The 26,060-nt window shown below is 40.1% G+C and overlaps 1 protein-coding gene across 1 annotated transcript in view; it reads left to right on the top strand.

Annotated features, from left to right (window-relative positions):
* Window positions 1-26,060, top strand: part of LOC128686607 (uncharacterized) — a 131,951-nt gene that overhangs the window by 59,742 nt on the left and 46,149 nt on the right. Inside the window, exon 5 of the mRNA XM_070084293.1 lies at window positions 9,750-9,942. Within this exon, the coding sequence (XP_069940394.1) occupies window positions 9,750-9,942 (193 nt within the window). The remainder of the gene's footprint in view (window positions 1-9,749; window positions 9,943-26,060) is intronic.

The raw sequence follows: 26,060 nt of genomic DNA, 5'->3' as shown, positions 1-26,060 counted from the left end.
ATCTTCAAGCAGAGTATAGCACTTTGTCTGGGTTTCTCGGGTTATCCTAGGTAATTTATACTATGTATACTTGTATTTATGTGTACCTGTGAGACAGAGATAAACAGACAGATAGAATGAGGGAGAAAGATAATTAGATAGAATGGAGGAAGGGAAGCAGCATCCGACCCCATTGTTTTGACAGGCGGGAGGGGGAGTGAGTAATGAGACAATATGTCATTTTGACAGCTGCCGACTCCTGGTAATTTACACTATGGAGGAGGAGGAGAAGGAGAAGGAGGAAGAGTAGGGGAAGAGGAAGAAGAGGAGGAGGAGGAAGAGGAGGAGGAGGAAGAGGAAGAGTAGGAGGAAGAGGAATAAGAGGAAGAGGAGGAGGAAGAGGAATAGTAGGAGGAAGATTAGGGGGAAGAGGAGGAAGAGGAAGAAGAGGAGGAGGAGGAAGAGGAGGAGGAGGAAGAGGAAGAGTAGGAGGAAGAGGAAGAGTATGAGGAAGAGTAGGGGGAAGAGGAGGAAGAGTAGGGGGAAGAGGAGGAAGAGTAGGGGTAAGAGGAGGAAGAGGAAGAAGAGGAGGAGGAGGGTGGAACACTAGTACACTGGTACTGGTACACTAACATTTCTGTCTGTCTATTTGTCTGTCTGTCAAGCTCCCTGTCTATCTGTCTATCCGTCTAGCTCTCTGTCTCAGAGAGCCACAAGACTGTGTCATCACTTTTACTCACATCTTCAAGCAGAGTATAGCACTTTGTCTGGATTTCTTGGGTTATCCTAGGTAATTTATACTATGTATACTTGTATTTATGTGTACCTGTGAGACAGAGATAGACAGACAGATAGAAAGAGAGAGACAGATTGAAAGAGATAGAATGAGGGAGAAAGATAAAACACCATTGTGTATGACACCATGTTTCAGAGTTCCACAAGCTGCAGAACTAATAGGAATATGTTCAGTGACTGTATATTGGTATATATATTATAGAACAATAATAATAAACAATGTTTTGTATTGTTTGTTTTTGTAAACAAGTTTTGTAAACAATATATTGATAATTATGTTTGTGTGCTTATTGTGTTGTATACAACGAGTGTATATATGTACATTGCACCTTACTTTGGTCTCACAGGCCACATAAGTTATGTGAAAAAATAAAATAATGAAAAAAACAACAAACCTTCAAATACAAGTAAACTAAAGTTTACCGGGTGAGCGGCAGTCGCCGCTGTTGCCATACGCGGCTCATTTTCTGCAAACTTCATGCATCCATATCTCCGTAAGTATTGATGGTAAATTTTTTTTGTTTATCCTATAATGTTTAGAAAAAAAAAACTCTATTTTTTCATAAGAAAAAATAATTTTTTTTTTTTGAAATTTGGCCGACCCTGAGAACGAGTTTCGGAGAGGGCCTGTCGACCCTCAAAGGGTTAAACAGGACATCTCCACTGCCTCCAACCATCTCCTCGCTGCTGCATTTACCACCCAAGCTTCACACCCATATAAGAGTGTTGTTACTACTATACTTTCATACATTCCCTTCTTTGCCTCCATAGATAACATTTTTTGACTCCACATATACCTCAATGCACCACTCATCTTTTTTCCCTCATCAATTCTATGATTAACCTCATCCTTCATAAATCCATCCGCCGACACGTCAACTCCCAAGTATCTGAAAACATTCACTTCTTCCATACTCCTCCTCCCCAATTTGATATCCAATTTTTCTTTATCTAAATCATTTGATACCCTCATCACCTTACTCTTTTCTATGTTCACTTTCAACTTTCTACCTTTACACACATTCCCAAACTCATCCACTAACCTTTGCAATTTTTCTTTAGAATCTCCCATAAGCACAGTATCATCAGCAAAAAGTAACTGTGTCAATTCCCATTTTGAATTTGATTCCCCAAAATTTAATCCCACCCCTCTCCCGAACACCCTAGCATTTACTTCCTTTACAACCCCATCTATAAATATATTAAACAACCATGGTGACATTACACATCCCTGTCTAAGACCTACTTTTACCGGGAAGTAGTCTCCCTCTCTTCTACACACCCTAACCTGAGCCTCACTATCCTCATAAAAACTCTTTACAGCATTTAATAACTTACCACCTATTCCATACACTTGCAACATCTGCCACATTGCTCCTCTATCCACTCTATCATATGCCTTTTCTAAATCCATAAATGCAATAAAAACTTCCCTACCTTTATCTAAATACTGTTCACATATATGCTTCAATGTAAACACTTGATCTACACATCCCCTACCCACTCTGAAACTTCCTTGCTCATCCGCAATCCTACATTCTGTCTTACCTCTAATTCTTTCAATTATAACCCTACCGTACACTTTTCCTGGTATACTCAGTAAACTTATTCCTCTATAATTTTTACAGTCTCTTTTGTCCCCTTTCCCTTTATATAAAGGGACTATACATGCTCTCTGCCAATCCCTAGGTACCTTCCCCTCATTCATACATTTATTAAACAAAAATACCAACCACTCCAACACTATATCCCCCCCTGCTTTTAACATTTCTGTCATGATCCCATCAGTTCCAGCTGCTTTACCCCCTTTCATTCTACTTAATGCCTCATGTACCTCCCCCACACTTACATTCTGCTCTTCTTCACTCCTAAAAGATGGTATACCTCCCTGACCAGTGCATGAAATTATTGCCTCTCTTTCTTCCTTAACATTTAAAAGTTCCTCAAAATATTCTCGCCATCTACCTAATACCTCCATCTCCCCATCTACTAACTCCCCTACTCTGTTTTTAACTGACAAATCCATATTTTCCCTAGGCTTTCTTAACTTGTTTAACTCACTCCAAAATTTTTTCTTATTTTCATTAAAATTTCTTGACAGTGCCTCTCCTACTCTATCATCTGCTCTCCTTTTGCACTCTCTTTACCTTTCTTTTACTCTCCATATACTCTGCTCTTCTTATAACACTTCTGCTTTGTAAAAACCTCTCATAAGCTACCTTTTTCTCTTTTATCACACCCTTTACTTCATCATTCCACCAATCACTCCTCTTTCCTCCTGCCCCCACCCTCCTATAACCACAAACTTCTGCCCCACATTCTAATACTGCATTTTTAAAACTATTCCAACCCTCTTCAACCCCCCCACTACTCATCTTTGCACTAGCCCACCTTTCTGCCAATAGTCGCTTATATCTCACCTGAACTTCCTCCTCCCTTAGTTTATACACTTTCACCTCCCTCTTACTTGTTGTTGCCACCTTCCTCTTTTCCCATCTACCTCTTACTCTAACTGTAGCTACAACTAAATAATGATCCGATATATCAGTTGCCCCTCTATAAACATGTACATCCTGGAGCCTACCCATCAACCTTTTATCCACCAATACATAATCTAATAAACTACTTTCATTACGTGCTACATCATACCTTGTATATTTATTTATCCTCTTTTTCATAAAATATGTATTACTTATTACCAAATCTCTTTCTACACATAGTTCAATTAAAGGCTCCCCATTTACATTTACCCCTGGCACCCCAAATTTACCTACTACTCCCTCCATAACATTTTTACCCACTTTAGCATTGAAATCCCCAACCACCATTACTCTCACACTTGATTCAAAACTCCCCATGCATTCACTCAACATTTCCCAAAATCTCTCTCTCTCCTCTACACTTCTCTCTTCTCCAGGTGCATACACACTTATTATAACCCACTTTTTACATCCAATCTTTATTTTACTCCACATAATCCTTGAATTAATACATTTATAGTCCCTCTTTTCCTGCCATAGCTTATCCTTCAACATTATTGCTACTCCTTCTTTAGCTCTAACTCTATCTGAAGCCCTTGACCTAATCCCATTTATTCCTTCCATTGAAACTCTCCCACCCCCTTCAGCTTTGTTTCACTTAAAGCCAGGACATCCAGCTTCTTCTCATTCATAACATCCACAATCATCTCTTTCTTATCATTTCCACAACATCCACGCACATTCAGACTTCCCACTTTGACAATTTTCTTCTTCTTATTCTTTTTAGTAATCTTTACAGGAAAAGGGGTTACTAGCCCATTTTTCCCGGCATTTTAGTTGACTTTTACAACACGCATGGCTTACGGAGGAAAGATTCCACTTCCCCATGGATATAAAAGGAAAAGTAATAAGACCAAGAACTATTAAGATAAAATCAAAGAAAACTCAGATGAGTGTGTATAAATAAATGTGTACATGTATGTGTAGTGTGACCTAAGTGTAAGTAGAAGTAGCAAGACATACCTGTAATCTTGCATATTTATGAGACAGACAAAAGACATCAGCAATCCTACCATCATGTAAAACAATTACAGGCTTTCGTTTTATGCTCACTTGGCATATTATGTGTGTGTGTGTGTGTATATATATATATATATATATATATATATATATATATATATATATATATATATATGTATGTATGTATGTATGTATGTATGTATGTATGTATGTATGTATGTATATATATATATATATAAATGTACAGTCACTGGACATGTTCCTAGAAGTTCTGCAGCTTGTGGAACTCTTTGAAACATGGTTTCATACACAATGGTGTTTTACACTCCTTTCACATAAAACCAGTGTGTCTGCATTTTTGTGGGCATTTTTTTTTTATGTGCAAAGACAAAACACCTTGTCTGAGCAGTTTTCTTCAAAGTATTAGCAGGCAGTTGTGTTACATAGTTATCCTAGGTAAATGGTTGTGTGTCATCATTCCATCCTTCCTGCATTCCTTTCCTTCCTTCCTTTATCTTTCCTTCCTTCCTTTCATCTCATCCTTCCTTCCTTCTCTTCTTCCTTCCTTCCTTCCTTCTGGTTTCTGTAATATATATACACATATATAGTCACTCTAGGTAGTAGGTTGGTAGACAGCAACCACCCAGGGAGGTACTACCATCCTGCCAGGTGAGTGTAAAATGAAAGCCAGTAATTATTTTACGTGATGGTAGGATTGCTGGTGTCCTTTTCTCTGTCTCATAAACATGCAAGATTTCAGGTACGTCTTGCTACTTCTACTTACACTTAGGTCACACTACACATACATGTACAAGCATATATATACACACCCCTCTGGGTTTTCTTCTATTTTCTTTCTAGTTCTTGTTCTTGTTTATTTCCTCTGATCTCCATGGGGAAGTGGAACAGAATTCTTCCTCCGTAAGCCATGCGTGTTGTAAGAGGCGACTAAAATGCTGGGAGCAAGGGGCTAGTAATCCCTTCTCCCTTATAAATTACTAAATTTAAAAAGAGAAACTTTCGCTTTTCTTTTTGGGCCACCCTGCCTTGGTGGGATACGGCCGGTTTGTTGCAAAAAAAAAATATATATAGTCACTGGATACTTTCATATAACTGCTATTATCTTCATTCAGCAAGCTTGTCTTGTGTGTGAGTGTGTGGCTTCTAATTGTTTTGAGTCAGGGTAGCAGCTGTCAAAATGACATATTGTCTCATTACTTACTCCCCCTACTGCCTGTCAAAACAATGGGGTCGGATGCTCCTTCCCCTCCATCCTATCTAATTATCTTTCTCCCTCATTCTCTCTCTTTCTCCTTCGTTCTTCATTCTCCTTCATTCTCCATCATTCTTACCCTCCATCCTATCTAATTATCTGTCTCCCTCATTCTCTCTCTTTCTCCTACATTCTTCATTCTCCTTCATTCTTCTGGTATCCTGGGCATTGCTTTTGGTCACAAACTCCTCAAAACCATAAAATTGATCTTTACTGACACTTCCATCTGTATTAGAGCATCACTTGGGAAGAGTAGAGTCTCAGATTTGCCGGGGAGTCACATATTTGACTCACGAAATCGTAATGACACGATTGTAAACAAACCATACCACGGGCGGAGATAGAACCCGCGATCAGAGAGTCTCAAAACTCCAGACTCGCTAGTCCAGTGGCTAACGCGACAGTCTGGAGTTTTGAGACTCTCTGATTGCGGGTTCTATCCCCGCCTGTGGTATGGTTTGAGTCACATATTTCTTACCGCTAGGCATGCTGAACAAGAACTACTGAAATGGCATTCCCACATTGCACCACTGGCTCCCCAATTTTTTTTATATGATGCACACTGACCATGGAGACCCATTCTCTCACATGTGGGCCTACCAGCTTTCTCCTCCTTGATTTGATGCCGCTAGAATTTATGCATATTAATACGTCAAACACAGTGGCTCGTAAGACGTATATATATACAATGGACCCCCGCATAGCGACCTTAATCCGTGCAAGAGGGCTGGTTGTTATGCGAAATGTTCGGTATGCGAATGAATTTTCCCCATAAGAAATAATGGAAATCAAATTAATCCGTGCAAGACACCAAAAAGTATGAAAAAAAAAATTTTTTACCACATGAAATGTTAATTTTAATACACACAAACTGAAAAAGGCATGCACAATTACATGACACTTACTTTTATTGAAGATCTGGTGATGATTGATGGGATGGGAGGAGGGGAGAGAGAGTGTTAGTGTTTAGAAGGGGAATCCCCTTCCATTAAGACTTGAGGTGTCGAGTCCTTTTCTGGGGTTACTTCCCTTCTTCTTTTAATGCCACTAGGACCAGCTTCAGAGTCACTGGACTTCTTTCGCACAACATATCTGTCCATAGTGGCCTGTACCTCTCGTTCCTTTATGACTTCCCTAAAGTGTTTCACAACATTGTCAGTGTACAGGTTGCCAACACGGCTTGCAATAGCTGTGTGAGGGTGATTTTCATCCATGAAGGTTTGCACTTCAAGCCACTTTGCACAGATTTCCTTAATCTTTGTAGTAGGCAACTTCTTCAATTTCTCTCTCCCCTCCTCTGAACCAGTTTCCTCAGGTCTGGCCTCTTGCTCTTGAAGTTGATCTATCAGCTCATCAGTGGTTAGTTCTTCATTGTCCTCCTCCACCAACTCTTCCACATCATCCCCACTAACCTCCAACCCTAAGGACTTTCCCAATGCCACAATGGATTCCTCAACTGGCATAATCCTCTCAGGGTTAGCCTCAAACCCTTCAAAATCCCTTTTGTCTACACATTCTGGCCACAGTTTCTTCCAAGCAGAGTTCAAGGTCTTCTTAGTCACTCCCTCCCAAGCCTTACCTATAAGGTTTACACAGTTGAGGATATTAAAGTGATCTCTCCAAAAGTCTCTTAGAGTCAGTTGAGTTTCTGAGGTCACTACAAAGCACCTTTCAAACAGAGCTTTTGTGTACAGTTTTTTGAAGTTTGCAATAACCTGCTGGTCCATGGGCTGCAGGAGAGGAGTGGTATTAGGAGGCAAAAACTTTACCTTAATGAATTTCATGTCCCCATAAAGTCGCTCTGCCACGTCTGTAGGATGACCAGGGGCATTGTCTAACACCAGGAGGCACTTAAGTTCTAATTTCTTTTCAGTTAGGTAATCTTTCACATTGGGGGCAAATGCATGGTGTAACCAGTCATAGAAAAAGTCCCTAGTGACCCATGCCTTACTGTTTGCCCTCCACAGCACACACAAATTCTCCTTGAGGACATTCTTTTGCCTGAACGGTCTGGGAGTTTCAGAGTGATACACTAATAAAGGCTTCACTTTGCAATCACCAGTAGCATTGGAACACATCAACAAAGTAAGCCTGTCTTTCATAGGCTTATGTCCTGGGAGTGCCTTTTCCTCCTCAGTAATGTAGGTCCTGCTTGGCATTTTCTTCCAAAACAGGCCTGTTTCATCACAATTAAACGCTTGTTCAGGTTTCAGTCCTTCACTTTCTATGTACTCCTTGAATTCCTGCACATATTTTTCAGCTGCTTTGTGGTCCGAACTGGCAGCCTCACCATGCCTTATCACACTATGTATGCCACTACGCTTCTTAAATCTCTCAAACCAACCTTTGCTGGCCTTAAATTCACTCACATCATCACTAGTTGCAGGCATTTTTTTTAATTAAATCCTCATGCAACTTCCTAGCCTTTTCACTTATGATCGCTTGAGAGACGCTATCTCCTGCTAGCTGTTTTTCATTTATCCACACCAATAAGAGTCTCTCAACATCTTCCATCACTTGCGATCTCTGTTTCGAAAACACAGTTAAACCTTTGGCAAGAACAGCTTCCTTGATTGCCTTTCTGTTGCCCACAATAGTAGAGATGGTTGATTTGGGTTTCTTGTACAACCTGACCAGCTCGGAGACACGCACTCCACTTTCATACTTATCAATGATCTCTTTCTTCATCTCTATTGGAATTCTCACCCTTATTGCTGTAGGGTTGGAACTAGAAGCTTTCTTGGGGCCCATGGTCACTTATTTTCCAGATAAAGCACCGAAAACACTGTAATAATACGAAATATTCCGATTGTATGCTTGGATGTTACCGCGGAGGCTGGCTGGTAAACAATGCCACCGGCGGAACATATGAGGCTGGCTCAGGCCGCACATTGGACGCGTCTCGGACGAAGGGCGGTGAGCGGGTTTTTGGGCGGTATGCGAGGCAAAATTTTAGCGATCAAAGCGTCCGGTATGCGGATTGTATGGTATGCGATGCGTACGGTATGCGGGGGTCCACTGTACAACCGAAACAGTCAAAGGGTTAAAAGAAAAAGGGAAGTAACCCCAGAAAAGGACTTGCTACCAAAAGTCCTTATGGAAGGGGATTCCCCTTCCAAAAAATAATAAGTACACCTCCATCATCTCCCCTCCTCCCATCCCATCACTCATCACCACATCTGCAATAAAGGTAAGTGTCATTTATTCTTCATTACACAATATATTGTGCATGTATCCTTCTGTTTGTGTGTAGGAAAATGTATATTTCATGTGGTAAAATTTTTTTTTTATATACTTTGGTGTGTCTGGAATGGATTATTTGATTTCCATTATTTCTTATGGGGAAAATTAATTCAACTTACAATAATTTCGTTTTACAATATGCTCTCAGGACCTAATTAATATCGTAAATCGGGGGTCCACTTTAATTGAATTTACATTACGTATTTATTATGGGGAAAATGGTTTCCGTTTTTGCCAATTTCTGTTTTCGCCAGTCGCTCTGGAATGGATTAACCTTTAAACGGTCCAAACATATATATACTTTCTCTCGCGTAGCGCCCCAAATTTTTTGAGAAAAAAAAATCGTTTCTTTTTTAATGGGAAAAAATAGCATATGGTACCCAGGCGTCCCCAATTTTTTTCATATGACGCACAGTGAGTGCGCACACCCATTCTCTCATGTCTAGGTGACTCAGGCTTATCGTGCCAATGTTGAATGAATCACAAAGGAAACGTATATATACATTTGGGGCACTACGTGAGAGAACGTACATGTATATACATGTATAAATTTGGACCATTTAAGGGTTAAACATGAAAACCGAGGGTCCACTGTGTAGGGGCACTTGAAGATAGATTGGAAAAAGGGTGTGAAGGTGTTGAGAGCACGTGTGATTGTTATATCAAGAGTGAGTAGGGACAAGTGGTGGTAGATTTGACGTGCTGTAGGAATATGATCAGGTAATATCTATTAAAGAATTCAGAGGACACTGATTCCTTGGATTTTTTCTTTGCTTTTTGGGAAACACAGTGCTTGCACTTGAAAAGTGAAATGTAGATGTTGTGGTTGTTCATTGAAACATTACCGAACCACAAATACTGATGGTGAAGGTGTTTTATCCTTGGACTCCAGTAAGTTAAAAAAAAATCTGAATTAATTTTTGCTCTTATAATTAATCTTATCATGTTTCTTCCCTCAGTATCACAAGAAAAACAACTGTGAAATATGTGGACAGCCATTTACCACAAAACGAGCATTAATACGCCATTGTCGTATAGAACATAAGACACTGCCTCAAAATGTTACTATAGACCGGAAGTATAAATGTGAAAAGTGTGACCGCATCTTTAATAGACCTTCAATGCTACGACATCATTTGCAGTTACATGGAGGTAAAATATTATTTTATTTTTGTTAACTATTATGGTTTATAAGTCATTTATGACCGCTCATATCTAACTCAAAACCCTGAATACACCTTGCCTTCAGGCCCCTAAAGCCTCCATCTGCTTATAGCCAAGTCATTCACTCAAGGTTTACAAGTGATGTGGGTATTTGCTAGGTTCCACCTCAATACCACATACACTAAAACAGTTTAGCTGAGAGAATTCCACATGGCTAAACCTTAGGTTAGAGATGACACAATAACAAAATTAATACTACCATAATAGCAATAACCACAAGGTAATATTATAGTACATTTACATTAATACTGTACAAAAATACCATTCATGGATTTAAGATCCCACACTTGGTATTAAACTAAACAAGAAAAAGGCCTAGGATGTTGGACTGACACTAGTAGAAGGAAACTGACACACACATGATACAACAGACTGTCACACAATACTCAAAGCATGGTACTGATACATTACACAGTGCTAACACTCTCATAATACACACAACAGGATACTGACACACACAATGCACACAACATGCTGCTGACACAAACACACCCTAAACTATGCCCAATAATTTTTTTTTTTTATTATCACACTGGCCGATTCCCACCAAGGCAGGGTGCCCCGAAAAAGAAAAACTTTCACCATCATTCACTCCATCACTGTCTTGCCAGAAGGGTGCTTTACACTACAGTTTTTAAACTGCAACATTAACACCCCTCCTTCAGAGTGCAGGCACTGTACTTCCCATCTCCAGGACTCAAGTCCGGCCTGCCGGTTTCCCTGAATCCCTTCATAAATGTTACTTTGCTCACACTCCAACAGCACGTCAAGTATTAAAAACCATTTGTCTCCATTCACTCCTATCAAACACGCTCACGCATGCCTGCTGGAAGTCCAAGCCCCTCGCACACAAAACCTCCTTTACCCCCTCCCTCCAACCTTTCCTAGGCCGACCCCTACCCTGCCTTCCTTCCACTACAGACTGATACACTCTTGAAGTCATTCTGTTTCGCTCCATTCTCTCTACATGTCCGAACCACCTCAACAACCCTTCCTCAGCCCTGTGGACAACAGTTTTGGTAATCCCGCACCTCCTCCTAACTTCCAAACTACGAATTCTCTGCATTATATTCACACCACACATTGCCCTCAGACATGACATCTCCACTGCCTCCAGCCTTCTCCTCGCTGCAACATTCATCACCCATGTTTCACACCCATATAAGAGCGTTGGTAAAACTATACTCTCATACATTCCCATCTTTGCCTCCAAGGACAAAGTTCTTTGTCTCCACAGACTCCTAAGTACACCACTCACTCTTTTTCCCTCATCAATTCTATGATTCACCTCATCTTTCATAGACCCATCCTCTGACACGTCCACTCCCAAATATCTGAATACATTCACCTCCTCCATACTCTCTCCCTCCAATCTGATATTCAATCTTTCATCACCTAATCTTTTTGTTATCCTCATAACCTTACTCTTTCCTGTATTCACCTTTAATTTTCTTCTTTTGCACACCCTACCAAATTCATCCACCAATCTCTGCAACTTCTCTTCAGAATCTCCCAAGAGCACAGTGTCATCAGCAAAGAGCAGCTGTGACAACTCCCACTTTGTGTGTGATTCTTTATCTTTTAACTCCACGCCTCTTGCCAAGACCCTCGCATTTACTTCTCTTACAACCCCATCCATAAATATATTAAACAACCACGGTGACATCACACATCCTTGTCTAAGGCCTACTTTTACTGGGAAAAAATTTCCCTCTTTCCTACATACTCTAACTTGAGCCTCACTATCCTCGTAAAAACTCTTCACTGCTTTCAGTAACCTACCTCCTACACCATACACTTGCAACATCTGCCACATTGCCCCCCTATCCACCCTGTCATACACCTTTTCCAAATCCATAAATGCCACAAAGACCTCTTTAGCCTTATCTAAATACTGTTCACTTATATGTTTCACTGTAAACACCTGGTCCACACACCCCCTACCTTTCCTAAAGCCTCCTTGTTCATCTGCTATCCTATGTTCCGTCTTACTCTTAATTCTTTCAATTATAACTCTACCATACACTTTACCAGGTATACTCAACAGACTTATCCCCCTATAATTTTTGCACTCTCTTTTATCCCCTTTGCCTTTATACAAAGGAACTATGCATGCTCTCTGCCAATCCCTAGGTACCTTACCCTCTTCCATACATTTATTAAATAATTGCACCAACCACTCCAAAACTATATCCCCACCTGCTTTTAACATTTCTATCTTTATCCCATCAATCCCAGCTGCCTTACCCCCTTTCATTTTACCTACTGCCTCATGAACTTCCCCCACACTCACAACTGGCTCTTCCTCACTCCTACAAGATGTTATTCCTCCTTGCCCTATACACGAAATCACAGCTTCCCTATCTTCATCAACATTTAACAATTCCTCAAAATATTCCCTCCATCTTCCCAATACCTCTAACTCTCCATTTAATAACTCTCCTCTCCTATTTTTAACTGACAAATCCATTTGTTCTCTAGGCTTTCTTAACTTGTTAATCTCACTCCAAAACTTTTTCTTATTTTCAACAAAATTTGTTGATAACATCTCACCCACTCTCTCATTTGCTCTCTTTTTACATTGCTTCACCACTCTCTTAACCTCTCTCTTTTTCTCCATATACTCTTCCCTCCTTGCATCACTTCTACTTTGTAAAAACTTCTCATATGCTAACTTTTTCTCCCTTACTACTCTCTTTACATCATCATTCCACCAATCGCTCCTCTTCCCTCCTGCACCCACTTTCCTGTAACCACAAACTTCTGCTGAACACTCTAACACTACATTTTTAAACCTACCCCATACCTCTTCGACCCCATTGCCTATGCTCTCATTAGCCCATCTATCCTCCAATAGCTGTTTATATCTTACCCTAACTGCCTCCTCTTTTAGTTTATAAACCTTCACCTCTCTCTTCCCTGATGCTTCTATTCTCCTTGTATCCCATCTACCTTTTACTCTCAGTGTAGCTACAACTAGAAAGTGATCTGATATATCTGTGGCCCCTCTATAAACATGTACATCCTGAAGTCTACTCAACAGTCTTTTATCTACCAATACATAATCCAACAAACTACTGTCATTTCGCCCTACATCATATCTTGTATACTTATTCATCCTCTTTTTCTTAAAATATGTATTACCTATAACTAAATCCCTTTCTATACAAAGTTCAATCAAAGGGCTCCCATTATCATTTACACCTGGCACCCCAAACTTACCTACCACACCCTCTCTAAAAGTTTCTCCTACTTTAGCATTCAGGTCCCCTACCACAATTACTCTCTCACTTGGTTCAAAGGCTCCTATACATTCACTTAACATCTCCCAAAATCTCTCTCTCTCCTCTACATTCCTCTCTTCTCCAGGTGCATACATGCTTATTATGACCCACTTTTTGCATCCAACCTTTACTTTAATCCACATAATTCTTGAATTTACACATTCATATTCTCTTTTCTCCTTCCATAACTGATCATTTAACATTACTGCTACCCCTTCCTTTGCTCTAACTCTCTCAGATACTCCAGATTTAATCCCATTTATTTCCCCCCACTGAAACTCTCCTACCCCCTTCAGCTTTGTTTCGCTTAGGGCCAGGACATCCAACTTCTTTTCATTCATAACATCAGCAATCATCTGTTTCTTGTCATCTGCACTACATCCACGCACATTTAAGCATCCCAGTTTTATAAAGTTTTTCTTCTTCTCTTTTTTAGTAAATGTCTACAGGAGAAGGGGTTACTAGCCCATTGCTCCCGGCATTTTAGTCGCCTCATACGACACTCATGGCTTACGGAGGAAAGATTCTTTTCCACTTCCCCATGGACAATAGAAGAAATAAAGAAGAACAAGAGCTATTTAGAAAAAGGAGAAAAACCTAGATGTATGTATATATATATGCATGTGCGTGTCTGTGAAGTGTGACCAAAGTGTAAGTAGGAGTAGCAAGATATCCCTGTTATCTAGCGTGTTTATGAGACAGAAAAAGAAACCAGCAATCCTACCATCATGCAAAACAGTTACAGGTTTTTGTTTCACAGTCATCTGGCAGGATGGTAGTACTTCCCTGGGTGGTTGCTGTCTACCAACCTACTACCTACAACCTACTTCATTGTTATATTTTAATAATAATGTAAAATAAGGAAATTAAAAGTGAACATGGGGAAGAGCAAGTTTATGAGGATAACAAAAATTTAGGTAATGAAAGATTGTATATCAGATTGGAGAGAGGGAGTATGGAGAAAGTGAATGTTTTCAGATATTTTGGAGTGGACTTGTCAGCAGATGGGTCTGTGAAGGATGAGGTGAATCATGGAACTGATGATGAGGGGAAAAAAGTTGAGTGGTACCCTGAGGAGTCTGTGGAGACAAAGAACGTTATCCATGGAAGAACAGAGGGGAATGTATGAGAGTATAGTTGTACTAATGCTCTTACATGGGTGCAAAACATAGGTAATGAATGTTGCAATAGCAAGAAGGCTGGAGGCAGTGGAGATGTGTTTGAGGGCAAATTGCAGTGTGAATATAATGCAGAGAATCCGTAGCTTGGAGATTAGAAGGAGGTGTGGGGTTTCTAAAAGTATCCAGAGGGCTGAGGAGGGGTTGTTGAGGTGGATCAAACATTCAGAGAGGAGGGAACAAAATAGAATGACTTGGAGGGAGTATAAATCTGTAGTGGAAGGAAGGCGGGGTAGGGATCATCCTAGGAAAGGTTGGGGGGGGGCAGTTTTGTGTTCAAGGGGCTTGAACTTTTATTTATTTATTTATTTATGTCTTTGCAAATAGTACACTGAGATTATGTATTACAGTAATGGGTTGCAGTGCCAAAAGAGCCTCTATTATGCCTAGGCATTATGGGCTGATTTAACATTATTGGCTTACTGACTAAGAATTGTATCATAGTTGTACAGTAGATTATTAATTATATCATAGTTGTACAGTAGATTATTCATTATAAGTGCATAAGTGAGTAAAAACAAATGGTTTCTTCAGTCCTGGACATGAGAAGTATATTGCCTGCACTCCAAAGGAGAGGGTGTTGATATGTTGCAGTTTTTTAACTGTAGTATAGGCGTGCCTCTGGCAAGACAGTGATGGAGTGAATGATGATGAAAGTGTTTCTTTTTTTTTGGGTCACCCTGCCTCAGTGGGAAATGGCTGATGTAAAGTCCTCCATCACAAATCTGGCATCATTGGGACCTGTAGTGTGCTGGATTACTGAGTTTGCCGGATTACAGAGTGGTTAGGTTAAAATACGCTTAATAAAATTAACCAACTTGACTTACACAGTTCATTGAACATTGGCAAAAATCGAACATTTCCGCTACTTTGAGCACAATTTCAAGGTACTTTTCTTCATGAAAGCAATCAAAATCTATTTCTGTAATATATCTTCCATTCTATCAAATGAGTCCAAAAAATGAGAATACAACCATAAAAAAACATACGAAAATATACCACAAAGAGGCGGCTAATGGCTGAGAAGTGAACTCCCTTATTTATCGTCTGTCTTTTTTATTTTTGTTGTACGTTAAGAAGCATCTTTCCATCATACATTGCCCAAGTTTCAATGAGATAGCCCAACAAACAACCGAGAAAAAAAAAATATTTACCAAAAATCATATATGGCAAGCCCAAGCCAGGTACTGGAAATAAGTCACTTTGTCTGACTTTTCTGGGTTATCCTAGGTTATCTATACATACACTGCTATGTATGATAATCAATGTAATTGTATTTGTGTATACCTGAATAAACTTATTTACTTCTAGTCTGTCAACTGAATACAAGAAACCGCCCATTCACTTATTTCAACTACCCCAACAGATGCCAATTTCAAAATAGGATCCAGAATAAACAATGCAGACATTCCTGGCACTAAAATAACATTTTCTCTGTTCATTAGTCACGGCTACAGGCCCCTCTTATATTACTCTTGCTTTTCATTTGGAATTTTTATTCACAAAAAAATAGAAGATTTACTGTTATGCAGACTGCTGCATTATTGTAATAATTGTATAAATAATGTCAACCCATTCGTGACTACGTATTGGAATTTGGACTGGCAGGCAGACAGGTATTGGACGGTGATGTCATTTGTTTACTCTTGAGCTTCGCTAAAGAATAGAACATTTTTGCTACTGTGAGCGCAATTTCAAGGTACTTTTCATCATGAAAGCAATCAAAATCATATCTATTTCTGTAATATATATTTTATTCTATCAAATGAGACTGAAAAAATGAGAATATAACCATAAAAAACATACAAAAATATACCGCTAAGCGGCCGCTAATGGCTGAGAAGTGAACTCCGCTATTTATGGTCTGATTTCTTTCATTTTTGGTGTACGTTAAGAAGTATCTTTCCATCATACATTGCCCAAGTTTCAGTAAGATATCCCAACAAACAACTGAGAAAATAATGATAATATAATAATAATAATAATATCTTTATTTACTACACATACATGTACAAGGTATACGGGCCTAGCTGACATCAGTGACATACTACTGTATAGAAAGCCACTTGTTATGCAGAGTATTTCAAGAAAATTAGGTCAGTGTCCCAGGATAACACCCACACTTGTCAGCTAACACCCAGGTACCCATTTACTGATGGGTAAACATAGACAACCCGTGTAAAGAAACACGCCTAATGTTTCTACCCTGGCTGGGAATCGAATATTTACCAAAAATCATATATGGCTAACCCAAGCCAGGTACTAAAAATAAGCCATGTTGACTTTTTTGGGTTATCCTAGGTTCTCTACACATATGCTGCTATGTGTGATAATCTATATAGAGAAAATAACTTCTTTGTTTCAGGTTTATGGTGTAGTACGAGTGTATATCACAGTTAGCCCTGTGCTATACTCCGTCTTCTCTAATATAAGCCCCATGACAGGGATAGGAGAATGGTATTTGTATACCATATCCTCTTCATACCTCCATCGAACTGCTCGGTATTATGCCAAATATTACTCATTCTGGAGTATTTAACATGTTTTATGCTATTTATATTGTTTATTATGTCATATTAGATCATGAATAAACGGCTTGGTTGCCCATGGCTAACCAGCAGCATTCTGAAATCCATTGATAAGAAACACCAATATGAAAAGCAATACTGACAGGGCTTAATACACAAAGATATTCTTAAACAATATTCAACAGTTCTCACCAATATAATAAAGAAAGCCAAACAACTTTACTACTCCAACAGATTCACTGACACAAGAGGAGATATAAAAAAGACCTGGAAAACACTTTCCCAGATTCTGGGGACCCACAAACTGAAAAAACCAAGAATATTGTTTTAACTAAACCTCATGAAACACCACTGCATCCCACTAATACAGCTAACAAGATAAACGACTTCTTCTCAAACATAGGATCTAATCTCGCCAGTAAAATCCCACGTACCAATGCCCGTGCCAGGTACTACCTAGATGGGAATTTCCCAAATTCCTTTTATCTTGTACCAACTGAGCCCACGAAAGTCACCGCGATCATAAAGTCACTTAAAAATAACTCGGGAAATCTGTCTCACGTCCCACCATTATTGTACAAGCGAGCGGCCCATGTCCTTTTGTATGCTATTAATACATTACTTTTTAACAAGTCACTAGAAACTAGCACTTTCCCGACACTACTCAAGACAGCAAGGGTTACACCATTACATAAAGGTGGTGACCCTACAGACGTAAACAACTATAGGCCAATATCAAACTTACCATTGCTATCCAAAATCTTCGAGAAACTCGTGCACAGGAGACTATATTCATTTATAACATCACAAAACATACTCAACCCCTGCCAATTTGGATTCAGGAAAAATAAAAGCACTAATGATGCAATTATAAAATTGCTAGAACTGCTTTACACAGCATTGGAAAATAAGGAATATCCGCTAGGAATTTTTATTGACCTAAGAAAAGCATTTGACACAGTAGACCACTGCATCCTACTCCACAAACTTGACCACTATGGTATAAGAGGCCATGCGCTTGCATATTTTAAATCCTACCTCTCTAATAGGTATCAGTATGTCACCATTAAAGACACAGCATCATCAATACGGCCACTTGATACTGGAGTTCCGCAGGGAAGTGTCCTTGGACCCCTGCTCTTCCTCATTTACATCAATGATCTTCCAAACATATCCCAACACCTGAAGCCCATTCTCTTTGCTGACGACACGACTTATGTCATCTCCCACCCAAATCTTGCCACCCTCAACACCATTGTTAACAAGGAGCTGCTCATAATATCGACTTGGATGACAGCCAATAAACTTACATTTAACACTGGCAAAACCTACTATATTATGTTTGGTAGCAGAGCAGGTGTTGCGCAACTTAACATTAAGATCGACAACACTATAATTGCCAGACATATAGAGGGCAAATTTCTTGGCCTATACCTTGACAACAACCTAAATTTCAGCACCCATATCCAAGACATAACAAAAGAAGTATCCAAAACGGTGGGGACCCTCTCCAAGATACGATACTACGTGCCGCAAACTGCCCTTCTCACACTATACCATTCACTTACATATCCATACCTCACCTATGTTACCTGTGCTTGGGGTTCAACTGCAGAAACACACCTAAAGCTAATAATAACCCAACAAAAAGCCGCAGTAAGAATAATCATTAGATCCCATCCCTGGCAACACACCCCCTCCACTCTTCATAGATCTAAACTTACTCCCTGTTCAGAACATCCACACTTACTTCTGTGCAATCTGTATCTACAGGACCTTAAATTCCAATATTAACCTTGACCTAAAACACTTTCTTGATAGTTGTGACAGGATCCACAGGCATAACACCAGACACAAACATCTCTATGACATTCCCCGTGTTCGACTAAACCTTTACAAAAATTCAATGTATTTCAAAGGACCTAAAATCTGGAACACCCAACCTGAAAACTCTAGAACTGCAGACACATTCATCATTTTCAAAACTACAGTTAGAAAACATCTTATCTCCCTGATCCACCCCGATAAGTAACTACATGATAACCACCTGGTGGTTCACAATTACACTCACTCACCCACTGACTATAAACCCAGAAATACTAATCTTAATCTTAAAATAATAAATCCTAACTAGTCATAAGTTTGCCTATGATACTCCAATATAGATACTTTGTATTGTGCCAAAACAAAAGCATTCACATTGCTAAACTCACAAATTATGATGTAGTCACTTAGCCTTAATACCATAATCTGTAAGGATTTAATGTTAAGAATTAATCTAAGTCTGCTCAAAATGCCTAGCCATGCTAGGTGTCCTAGTGGCCCCCTCTGTAATTAGTATTTTATAACATGTAAGCCACACAATACTCAAAACCTGTAAACCCCACATTGTAACCCTTATAGAGAATAAACTTGAATTGAATTGTTGTTATTAGCGTAATAATAAAGCATATTCTCCTGCTTCATGAGACTGAGCTCATGGCAACTAACAGTGGCTTCACAGCCACCTTATCTTTAATGGGTAATGTACTGTGTAGGTGCTTTACATAATGAGAAGCATTTCTTTTATTCACTGGAACCATGGCTAGGGCTAAAAGTAAGCAGGTTAAAACATTAAATGGAGAAAAAGAAATTGGAGTGACTTACGCAGCAAGTAGCGCCACCAAACAGTACCAGCAGGTTGGTGTGGCGACCCTGGAAATTTGAAATTATGCTAGCCAAAATTAGTGCCGAATAACTGATTGCCGGATTTGTGATGGCGGACCTGTATTAATAAAAAAGATATATATAAAAAAATAAATAATCTGAGAAGTAAAAATACAGTGGAACCTCTACTTAGGAGTTTAATCCGTTCTGTGACCTTGCTCACATCTGGATTTGCTCGTTTGCAGAGTCAATTTTCCTCATTTAAATTAATTGAAATGGAATTAATGCATTTCAGTGGAATTCCAGGCATGACATAAACTTCAATATTTCCCAAATATCAACTCTATGGTTTATTTATCTATCACAATTCTTCTAATATGACATAATAAACAATATTAATAACATAGAAACATGATATATACACTAAAATGAATAAAATACATATCATTACGTATGTGGCGAGTGGTGGTGAAGCGGCCACTGTTGTTGTTGGGGTTTATAGGGCAACCACAGCGGCCATTCCTGCTCCTGACTACACATGTAGAGAACCTAGAATAACCCAAAAAAGTCAGACAAAGTGACTTACATTTGCTACACTCTTAATGCTACACTGTCACTAACCCCTTCTTTAGTACAGTGGACCCCCGGTTAACGATATTTTTTCACTCCAGAAGTATGTTCAGGTGCCAGTATTGACCGAATTTGTTCCCATAAGAAATATTGTGAAGTAGATTAGTCCATTTCAGACCCCCAAACATACACGTACAAACGCACTTACATAAATACACTTACATAATTGGTCGCATTCGGAGGTAATCGTTATGCGGGGGTCCACTGTATTGTACATATCGTAGAAATGGTACGCTGGTACTTCCTGGTCAAGTCCTTAACCCTCCACCTAGTTTGTTTATCTATGATTTCCTACTTTAATTCCATGGAAATCATCCACTTTTTCTTCTCAGCACTGTCATTTGCAATTGCTTTCTTAGGACCCATGGTTAGAAACAAGAAATAACTGCAAGAAACATAAGGAAAACATGAGAATTCCCTCCACCGTGAGTGGAGTGGACTGAGCATTGTTTTGATACATACTGCCATCTTGTGGTTGTGTTTGGAAGCTCACTTATAGTATAGGGTACAGCAAGGTTGTTTTTGATACAAGGTCTGCCACTGCTGCTTCATGTTGTCTGCCACCGCTGCTTCATGTTGTCTGCCACCGCTGCTTCATGTTGTCTGCCACCGCTGCTTCATGTTGTCTGCCACTGCTGCTTCATGTTGTCTGCCACTACTGCTTCATGTTGTCGCCACTGCTGCTTCATATTGTCTGCCACTACTGCTTCATGTTGTCTGCCACTGCTGCTTCATGTTGTCTGCCACCGCTGCTTCATGTTGTCGCCACTGCTGCTTCATATTGTCTGCCACTACTGCTTCATGTTGTCTGCCACTGCTGCTTCATGTTGTCTGCCACCGCTGCTTCATGTTGTCGCCACTGCTGCTTCATATTGTCTGCCACTGCTGCTTCATGTTGTCTGCCACTGCTGTTTCATGTTGTCTGCCACTGCTGTTTCATGTTGTCTGCCACTGCTGCTTCATGTTGTCTGCCACTGCTGCTTCATGTTGTCTGTCACTGCTGTTTCATGTTGTCTGCCACTGCTGCTTCATGTTGTCGCCACTGCTGCTTCATATTGTCTGCCACTGCTGCTTCATGTTGTCTGCCACTGCTGCTTCATATTGTCTGCCACTGCTGCTTCATGTTGTCTGCCACTGCTGTTTCATGTTGTCTGCCACTGCTGCTTCATGTTGTCGCCACTGCTGCTTCATATTGTCTGCCACTGCTGCTTCATGATGTCTGCCACTGCTGCTTTATGTTGTCTGCCACTGCTGCTTCATGTTGTCTGCCACTGCTGCTTCATATTGTCTGCCACTGCTGCTTCATGTTGTCTGCCACTGCTGCTTCATGATGTCTGCCACTGCTGCTTTATGTTGTCTGCCACTGCTGCTTCATATTGTCTGCCACTGCTGCTTCATGTTGTCTGCCACTGCTGCTTCATGATGTCTGCCACTGCTGCTTTATGTTGTCTGCCACTGCTGCTTCATATTGTCTGCCACTGCTGCTTCATGTTGTCTGCCACTGCTGCTTCATATTGTCTGCCACTGCTGCTTCATGTTGTCGCCACTGCTGTTTCATGTTGTCTGCCACTGCTGCTTCATGATGTCTGCCACTGCTGCTTTATGTTGTGTGCCACTACTGCTTCATGTTGTGTACCACTGCTGTTTCATGTTGTCTGCCACTGCTGCTTCATGTTGTATGCCACTGCTGCTTCATGTTGTATGCCACTACTGCTTCATGTTGTCTGCCACTGCTGCTTCATGTTGTCTGCCACTGCTGCTTCATGTTGTCTGCCACTGCTGCTTCATGTTGTCTGCCACTGCTGCTTCATGTTGTGTGCCACTGCTGTTTCATATCTGCCACTGCTATTTCATGCTGTCTGCCACTGCTGCTTCATGTTGTGTACCACTGCTGTTTCATATCTGCCACTGCTGTTTCATGTTGTCTGCCACTGCTGCTTCATGTTGTATGCCACTGCTGCTTCATGTTGTCTGCCACTGCTGCTTCATGATGTCTGCCACTGCTGCTTCATGTTGTATGCCACTGCTGCTTCATGTTGTCTGCCACTGCTGCTTCATGTTGTCTGCCACTGCTGCTTCATGTTGTCTGCCACTGCTGCTTCATGTTGTCTGCCACTGCTGCTTCATGTTATCTGCCACTGCTGCTTCATGTTGTCTGCCACTGCTTCTTCATGTCTGCCACTGCTGTTTCATGTTGTCTGCCACTGCTGCTTCATGATGTCTGCCACTGCTGCTTCATGTTGTCTGCCACTGCTGCTTCATGTTGTGTGCCACTGCTTCTTCATGTCTACCACTGCTGTTTCATGTTGTCTGCCACTGCTGCTTCATGATGTCTGCCACTGCTGCTTCATGTTGTCTGCCACTGCTGCTTCATGTTGTGTGCCACTGCTTCTTCATGTCTGCCACTGCTGCTTCATGATGTCTGCCACTGCTGCTTCATGTTGTCTGCCACTGCTTCTTCATGTCTGCCACTGCTGTTTCATGTTGTCTGCCACTGCTGCTTCATGATGTCTGCCACTGCTGCTTCATGTTGTCTGCCACTGCTGCTTCATGATGTCTGCCACTGCTGCTTCATGTTGTCTGCCACTGCTGCTTCATGTTGTGTGCCACTGCTTCTTCATGTCTGCCACTGCTGTTTCATGTTGTCTGCCACTGCTTCTTCATGTCTGCCACTGCTGTTTCATGTTGTCTGCCACTGCTGCTTCATGATGTCTGCCACTGCTGCTTCATGTTGTCTGCCACTGCTGCTTCATGATGTCTGCCACTGCTGCTTCATGTTGTCTGCCACTGCTGCTTCATGTTGTGTGCCACTGCTTCTTCATGTCTGCCACTGCTGTTTCATGTTGTCTGCCACTGCTGCTTCATGATGTCTGCCACTGCTGCTTCATGTTGTCTGCCACTGCTGCTTCATGTTGTCTGCCACTGCTGCTTCATGTTGTCTGCCACTGCTGCTTCATGATGTCTGCCACTGCTGCTTCATGTCTGCCACTGCTGCTTCATGTTGTGTGCCACTGCTTCTTCATGTCTGCCACTGCTGTTTCATGTTGTCTGCCACTGCTGCTTCATGATGTCTGCCACTGCTGCTTCATGTTGTCTGCCACTGCTGCTTCATGTTGTCTGCCACTGTTATCTCATGATGTCTGTTACTGCTGCTTCATGAAGTCTGCCACTACTGCTTCATGTCTGCCACTGCTGTTTCATGTTGTCTGCCACTGCTACCTCATGATGTCTGCTCCCACTTTTGCTACCATGTTGAAGAGCTTTCCAATATGTGAAGGTTGAGGGGCAGTGCCAATCAGACAGGTATTGGACAGTGACGTCATTTGTTTACTCTTGAACATCGCCAAAGAATCAAACATTTCTGCTATTTTGAGCTCAGTTTCAAGGTACTTTTCGTCATGAAACCATTCAAAATCATATATGTTTCTGTAGTATATCTTCCACTCTATCAAATGAGACCAAAAAAAACGAGAATACAACCATGAAAACCATATGAAAATATGCCGCTAAGGGGAGGCTAATGGCTGAGAAGTGAACTTCGTTATTTATTGTCCGATTTCTTTAATTTTTGGTGTACATTGAGAAGCATCTTTCCATCATACATTGCTCAAGTTTCAATAAGATAGTTCAACAAACAACTGAGATCCAATTCCCTAGATCAAGAGCAAGAGACCCTCACCAGCGTCAGGAACCTCCCTTGAGTCCCACTCACGTCTGGAAATTTTGCTCACGTCCGCAAGCTAAAAATCGACCGAGTGACAGCTCTTATCTGGAAAAACTCACACATGGATGCACTCTTAAGTAGAGGTTCCACTGTACTAGGGGAAAACTTTGATTTTTGTGTGATGATGAATTTAAGATGACAGGCAAGTGTAATATAGGAGAGGCCTGGTAGAGTGATTTATAAACAGAGGATAGATTGCTTTAGCTGCTGGAATGCATACAGCATTTATTTTGAATTCTATTTTTAAAACTGGAATTTGATGAATTGGGTAAAATTGGCCAAATTACCAACTTTTGTGATAATGGCTTCTGTTCTGATAAACCAGAAGCTATTCCATACTAGCAAAATAACTAACATTTTGGTTCAGTTGAACAATGAAATTGCTGAAAATGGGACTCATAGTGGGCAAAAATTGCTGGTGGCTAAATTGAGCCCAGACCACCAACTTTGTGTCTGCATAATTCTGTACGTTTTCCATCAAATTTCATATTTTTGGTGTTATTGACTTCATAAAAAAGTCTCTGCCATTTTGGAGGTCTTGATGGTGAAAGTTAATGGTTAAGGACCCAAAAAGTCACTAGTTTAACCAGTTTTACACTACTTTTAACAAATTCCAATTTAAAAATAAGAGTCCAAAACAAACTCTATAGACATTTCAGCCACTAAAGCAACTTTTCCTTTGTTCATTAACCCTTTGAGGATCCATTCTGTAGATCTATGGCTTTGAAGCCAGGGGTCCAAACCGTAGATCTACGCCATGAGCTCGGCTCACTCAGATACCCTGTGAGCATTAAATTTGGGCCTAGATATGAGAAAACACATTATGTGATAAGTGTGCACCACATAAAACAAATCCTGCAGCACGCAGTGCATAATGAGAGAAAAAAAACTGCAACCGTAATTTTGGATTTAAACAGCGACTTGTTTTTTACAGTTGTATTCACAATTTCTTGGTCTCATTTGATAGAATGGAAGATATATTACAGAAATAGAGATAATTTTGATTGGTTTTAGTACTGAAAATAGCTTGAAACTAAGCTCAAAGTAGAAGAAATGTTTCAATTTTTGCCAATGTTCAAGAGTAAATAAATGTTGTTGCGAGTCTAATATGCGTCAACTGGTGAGTCTGATATACGTTCACTAATGTGCTGATATTATTTATTCAGTTATTATAATATTGCATAACAGTAAATCTTTTATTTTTTGGTGTGAATAAAAATTCATATATGAATAAAAAATCAAAATAGAATTCATTTGTAAAGCCTGAAAACATAATTAATGAACAGAGGAAATGTTAGTTTAGTGCCTGGAATGTCTGTATTGTTCATTGAGGACCCTATTTTGAAATTTTAATATTTTGAACTTTGTGTTAACCCGTAAACGGTCCAAACGTATATATACGTTCACTACCCCAGTGCCCCGAATATTTTGAAAAATAAAAAAAATCATTTTTTTTTTATTGAAAAAAAGAGCACATTTTTCTAAGTGTTATAGGATTTAAAAAAAAAATTAGAGTCAGTACTTACCGAGATATGAGGCCCAGAAGTTGGCACTTGGGTATCACCTGACAGCAACATGGAGTGCTGGCACTTGCAAAAGTGTTGCCGATATACCTTTTTTTTTCTATTTTTCATATTATTTTATATAATTTTTATGTTCTGATAATTACAATTTATAGTAGTTCTTGTCATTTCATAACCAATCTTTGTTTTGACACTAGTATTAGGTACAGGTTGACCATCACTAATCCGCCAATCAGTTATCTGGTTCCATCAGTAATCCGGCACTAATTTTGGCTAGCATAATTTCAAATTTCATCATTGTACTGCCTCAAATCATTATGCTGACTCCAATTCCATCATTATACTGACTCAGATATTGTGCAGATGGTTGTAAATCCACAGCAGCAAGCCAGTGGAGGAGAAAGCAGTGATGAAAATGAGGAAGATGTAGCAGAAAATGTCTCTATTGATAGGTTAATTAAGTGTATTCTAACCTAACTACTCTGTAATCCGGCAAACTCACTAATCCGGCACATTACATGTCCCAATGATGC

This window comes from Cherax quadricarinatus, chromosome 12 (genome assembly GCF_038502225.1).
Source record: "Cherax quadricarinatus isolate ZL_2023a chromosome 12, ASM3850222v1, whole genome shotgun sequence".
Taxonomy (NCBI): domain Eukaryota; kingdom Metazoa; phylum Arthropoda; class Malacostraca; order Decapoda; family Parastacidae; genus Cherax; species Cherax quadricarinatus.
Note: the sequence above shows the minus strand (reverse complement) of the source record. Positions and strands in the feature narration are given on the sequence as shown.